The 5,927-nt window shown below is 33.7% G+C and overlaps 1 protein-coding gene across 2 annotated transcripts; it reads right to left on the bottom strand.

The window, feature by feature from the left end:
* Positions 1 to 622: 622 nt before the first annotated feature.
* On the bottom strand, positions 623 to 4,798 carry LOC143560360 (NADH kinase-like). 2 transcript variants are annotated; one of them, XM_077048675.1, is made up of 5 exons: positions 4,660 to 4,798; positions 3,433 to 3,678; positions 3,221 to 3,301; positions 2,206 to 2,357; positions 623 to 1,355 (listed from the first exon to the last, which is right to left on the bottom strand). In XM_077048675.1, the coding sequence occupies exons 1-5, from the start codon at positions 4,750 to 4,752 to the stop codon at positions 1,025 to 1,027; spliced, it is 903 nt and encodes a 300-aa protein (XP_076904790.1). In that variant the 5' UTR covers positions 4,753 to 4,798; the 3' UTR covers positions 623 to 1,024. The 2 variants fall into 2 exon arrangements, with proteins under 2 accessions (XP_076904790.1, XP_076904789.1); XM_077048674.1 differs by having other exon boundaries at positions 625 to 1,400.
* Positions 4,799 to 5,927: the final 1,129 nt, after the last annotated feature.

Raw genomic sequence — 5,927 nt, forward strand, 5'->3', positions numbered from 1 at the left:
TAATGTAAGTCTGTATGTAATGCATCTTGCATGTAGACTTGTAATGCTTTGCAATTATAGTTGGAAAGAAAAAAAGAGACCAATATGTGATTACATGGGCATTGTATATATACGTCTAAACAATAAGTCAATAATTATAAATGTATATACGTTACTCACAGTTATTATTTATATGAATTTGACTGTGTTAACAAATGTTCCCATATACAAAGAGTTCAAGCGATAAAAGTATACAAGGTGTGATTCGGGTTGAAGCGTATTTATTTAGTTTGTTTGAGTAAAATTTTTACAATTGACATAAAGGAATTATGAAGGTTCAAAGTACTATGATAGGCTTGATACTAGGTCCTATGATGACGTGTCAAAATAAATCAAAAGAATTCTTTAAAGAGGTGAGGATGAGATGACGTTTTTTTTTTCCTGTTTTGTCGGGTTAGTTCCAGCTTCTTGCTGGGTCTGGTCCTTGTGTTTAATGAGATGGCTAAAGAGAAAAAAAAAACAAAAACACAAATCTAAGTGTATTTAGTTGTTTATGGCTTCTTAATTCAATTTATTTAAGAAAACTATAAATTGTGATGATAATTAAGTTTTCTTAAACATGTTCAATACATTAAGTAATTTTACAAAGTTAAAAAGCTGACGAGTCAACAATCAGACAAGACCGTAGTTAAGCTTCCAACCCGTTTAAACTTGTTACCCAATCCCCGATACCTATTGACACTTACGTTAATAAATAGGTTCAATTGGTCAACTTAAATCAAACAACAGGTCAATTTAGCTCTGTCCAAATTAGACAACAGGTCCGTTATAAAACTTATTAACATAAAACAGATCGACTTAACAACCCAAGTCGAGCCCTTCATCTGGTAAAAACCGCATGCAATACAAGATTTTGGTCAATTTACTATTTTAGCCTCCACTTATCATCAAAACAAGTGCAAGCACTTTACATCTTGTGTATAAAATCTGCTCACTTATCAAACTTAAATTCTAACTTGTTACATGCACTTTACTACAAAACCCCTCAAATTTTGCTTGGTAACAAATGGTTAGGTAAAAAGATTTTCAAAACCGGCCCGTGTGAAGATACGCTTATGGTATCACCGTACTGAACAGGATGAACAATATTAGAACCATCAATGTAGATCACTCCCTCTTTTGTGTACCAATCAATATCCATTGACTCGTTACGTTTTATTAACCCATGCATTAACCTCACACGGGCTGGTTCGGGTGATATGGGCTCTCTCACCATGTACTGCAGATCTTTAGATAATATGGGCATTGGGAATCCACCAGCCGACAGCGTTGCTGCGGTTGATCCAGTTGCAGTTGAGATTCTCAGACCACTGGATCTGCAGTTGACCAGAGGCGGACTTGTTTGACCATATTTCCTAATTCTTTACAAAGTCAAAACATATGCATAAGAATATACAGCTTCCAAAACTAATAGATTTTAGGCTTGTAAACGACAAGGAAGAACATGTTTGACTTTAACCAAACAAAGGATTGATTACGAACAAGGTTTTCTTGCTCGTGTTAGTTTGTTAAGAAAATGAGTGTGTTTGTGTCCGTTTGTTAATAGTATAAACAAATCGTTCACGACATAAACGAAAACAACGAACAAACATAACCAAGCGAACACTAATTAAAAATAAACGTGAAAATCAATCTGCTGGGCCAAAAAAAATTATTAAAACTAGATTTGATTGTAGTGGGTCTAAAAAGTTTATATAAACAAACTTAAAACAAATGTAAACTAACGAACATAACTTAATGTAAACGAGGGCATAAGCAAGTGTTCACGAACATAAATGAATAAATGAGACATGTGCTCGTGTTCGTTTGTTTAACTAAATGAACAAAAAATTAGTTCATGTTTGTTCGTTTATTAGGGAAACAAACTTCCTGCCAAACAGATCATGAACGGTTTACTGAACGTTCGGCTCGTTCACAGACTTAGATGCATGCAAATGAGCCGAGAGTCATTTTTTATATTTTATATTAAAAGAATGGGTTGGATACAGTCATTTTATGATATTTTGATATTATTTTTTAACTATGATTAGGCCCTTACTTATTTGTTATAATTGAAGAGAAGAAAAGGTGCTTATGGGTCAACATAACCTGGCCCAGCCCATTTTCACACGTTACCCAACCCACCCATCTTCGCAACACAAAAAAGCATAAAGAGATCTCTAATACCTGAAAGAGAACCTAGAAGCAGAAGCGGGACACGGGTCTGCAATTAAAATGTCATTAAGAGCATATGTTGACACTGGCATCGAATTGACATGAATTGACATTCTTGACAGTTCAGAAGCAGTTGTTTGACCCTCCAGTATGTTATTTAGTATCTGCAAGATCCAATAATACTCGTAATACTTTGTGTTTAATCAGTCTAATATAACGATTTACTTCTTAACAGGATATTTGCTATTTGTGGGATTACTGGGTACGATTGTTGCTGTACTTATTAAAGGGCCGATTCAGATTAGGGTCTATCTTCAATGGGTCAAAACAAGAAAGTGGTCCAAAGTGTATGTATAATTCATAAAGCTCATTCACCATTTTATTAGGCTTTTAAACAAACCAAACAAACACAAACAGAGCATGTACGTGTTCGTTCGTTTAACTCTAACCAAACAAATGAGTGAACACGTCAACATGAATAATTAAACGAACGTGGGCTTTCTTGTTCATGTTAGTTTGTTAAGAAAATGAACATGTTCGTGTTCATTTATGCTCATTCGTTAATAGTATAAACGAACTTCACGAATATAAACGAATGAACATAGCTGAGATAAAACTAGTTAAAACTTTAAAGTAATGTGAAGATGTGAAGAACAATGTGTTGAGCCTAAAAAGTTATTGAAACTAAAGTCAGTTGTAATGGGCCAAAAAATCTAAATGAATATACTAACAAACGTAAACTAACAAACTTAAACTAAGAACAAAAATGAATGTAAACGAACGGACATAAACAAGTTTAAATGGATGGACGTTCACATACATAAAAGAACGAACAAGGCATGTGTTCATGTTTGTTTGTTTAACTGAAAGAACAAAAAAATTTCATGTTTGTCCGTTTATTAAATAACAAACATAAATGAACTTCCCATCCAACAGTTCACTGGATGTTTGGTTCGTTTACGGGCCTACATTTGATCAAAAACAGAAAAATACTGAAATAATATATTACTTTTGTAATCATATTTACCTGTTCAAAGTTTTTAACAGTTGCTGCACAAAGATAACCGGTGCTTCTAGTAGCATCAAACTCATTACTCGCCTCTTGCACCTAAAAAAATCACACGGGCCACAAACTTCACAACATAATCAACAGAACTAGACTATATGAAAGGATAAATCAAGAGTATCAACATAAACTGTTGAATCGAAATCCTAATGCTTCAAGAACAAGTTAACAACCTCTTGTGGTTGAGTGGGGTCAGAATTTACTCCCAGTAATGGTATTGAATCGTCCAAAAAATGACTCGCACGCAAAAGAGTCCCGTCACCGCCAACAGTAACAACAAGATCCACATTTTGAACAGGTCGAGACAGATTATTATAAAAAGTAGCATTCCAGTCGATGGACTTTCTTTGTAAAATACTTGTACAAAATTCAATGGCATCTTTATGAACTTTGCGCCTGTTATCCAGATACTGTAATACCTACAGTGTTAAAAAAAAAGAAAAATGTTATATATTTTAGGATAAGGTAAATACCACAAAACCCAACATATTTTCTGTTTTTTCTCGTAAAAGTCCTTCAACAATCCTTTGAACATAAAAAAACCAACATACTTTCTGTGCTTTTCCCGTAAAAGTCCTTAACATTATTTTGCACATAAAAAATCAACAAACTTTCTGTTTTTATCAAAAAGTTCCATAGCATGTTAAATTAAGAATAAAAAGAAAGAAAAAAAACTCTTAATTATGATTTGATAAAATAATGTAAACATTATTCTACAAATTACACTATAATAAGGATAAAAATCATGTGTTTATAACTTTTTAAGGAAAAATAACTTGAAAATTAGATGAGCTCAACCTCTCGCAAGTCGATACGAGATGGGGTTCGGCTCGTTTACACATGTATAATAAGTTTAAAAAAATCGAAATTTTGTTCAAATTTAACATGTGGAGGGACTTTAACGTGAAAAATAACGTCAAAGCACTTTTACGGGAAAAACAGAATTACAGAAAGCATGTTGGTTTTTTAAGGTATTTTCCCTTTAAAAAATTTATGGAAATATTGAATTTTTCGAAGAGACAAAAACAGAGAAAACAGTTAACATGATGCACCCTTCATTGCAAAATCCAGTGGTTTTGACTTTTGACATAGTAAAAGATTTCAAGTAATACCAGGCTACCAGCTGAATATTTAAAAAATATCCCTAAAGCACAATAAATACTTCAGTCATGTAATACACGGGTTTCTAACCTAGTAAACGAACAAAACGATCAAAACAACAAAAGAAAACTGGCTGATTTTCACATGGGCATTTCATCAAACACCTTATCTGCATTACACCCATATGAATAATATTACCCAAATCACAAAGGAGACAAAACTGAAACGTGGGCTAAGATTGTGAGGTTAAACATACTTGCAGTGAAGATCAAAGAATCAAGAAAAACAATGGTGGGTACCTTAGGGTTTCTAGAACGAGATACACCGTTTAATTGGTGAAACGAGTAGGTATCCAAGGGCTTTAGAAGCAGCAATAGACGCCTTCTTGCCATGGCTAATTAGGTCCTCTATTGGCGGGAACAAACGACCAACGGCAATGAGTGACAAGTGTATTGTAGGCAAGATCCAACTGTTTATACGTACGTATGTATCAAACGGTGGTTGGGTTTAGCCCAATTTCACCTTTATGTTAATAAACATAAAGATGTGTCCGTGATTCTTTTTAGCATATCATAACTTTATTTTTTCGAGATTATACAAGACAATATTTGTGTAATCAAATATTGTGAGTAAACTTTTTAGTTTTACAACTTTTGGATGTGTATTCGTATTCGTTTATCTAGTTTTTTGTTTTTGTGTTTTTACACTCATTGGTAGCCGGGTGCTATGAACCGTAACATCAACACAACTTTACTATATATACATATTGACTTGTTCACAAATGGGCGCTTATTCGGGAGGTCGGCGCACACGTTGTCTAACAAGTTGGCATGGGTCCAAGAGACCAAGACTAGATACCAACACGACCCAGTTAAAACTTCTTTTAGTTAGATAATTAGAAAAAGTTAATGTAATATAATAAAAAAATAAAATTAAAGATATTTCAAAAGATTATAGTTAGTTATAAAGGTCACGGTTTAAAATTACGATTTAAAATTTAAACGTAACCTTTATCGGGATTTCCAAACGTGTTTTTTATTTACATTTCGATGAGCAAAACTGAGCAGCCATGCGCAGGTTAGTTAGGCATTATTTTAGATACCTAGTAAATATGCAAACTACGTATTGATCTCTTACATTAGTAGAAACTCAATGCAATGACACCGAAGTTGAGTTGTTAGTCGTTACTTGACCAGATTGACTATCATCTTCATAAACAACATGCAATTATGATGCTGATGAAACAGTAGATTCCAGAAGGGTGTTTAAGCTACACGAGCAGGGCCATTGTTGTAAAGTTGAAAGGGATCCAATACATGCATCAAACTTGTGCAACATTAGGAAATTTGAGACAAGAACATCATTAACATTAATCACCATTTCGTTAATTGACAACATGCGATAGAAAAACTTATTATTCGGCACATTCCAACCAAATGAACCACCGAAAGCCAATTCAACTTCAAGCTTTCCATTTTAAATTTTGGTCTATGGGATAAAATGTTTTATGATACCATGGGGGATAGAAATTGGGTTAGTATGGGATAATGGGAAGGTGGAACTTTCA

The sequence above is a fragment of the Bidens hawaiensis genome, unplaced genomic scaffold (assembly GCF_021521415.1).
Source record: "Bidens hawaiensis isolate Kalapana, Puna unplaced genomic scaffold, B.hawaiensis_p1.1 tig00020327_1, whole genome shotgun sequence".
In the NCBI taxonomy this organism is placed as follows: domain Eukaryota; kingdom Viridiplantae; phylum Streptophyta; class Magnoliopsida; order Asterales; family Asteraceae; genus Bidens; species Bidens hawaiensis.

Excerpts from the sequence above, each read along its gene's own strand:
- LOC143560360 (XM_077048674.1), bottom strand. The coding sequence starts at position 4,752 with ATGGCAAGAAGGCGTCTATTGCTGCTTCTAAAGCCCTTGGATACCTAC. Across the intron at positions 3,679-4,659 it reads CTCGTTCTAGAAACCCTAAG|GTATTACAGTATCTGGATAA; the intron begins GTACCCACCATT and ends TTAACACTGTAG. Across the intron at positions 3,302-3,432 it reads ACCCCACTCAACCACAAGAG|GTGCAAGAGGCGAGTAATGA; the intron begins GTTGTTAACTTG and ends TGATTTTTTTAG.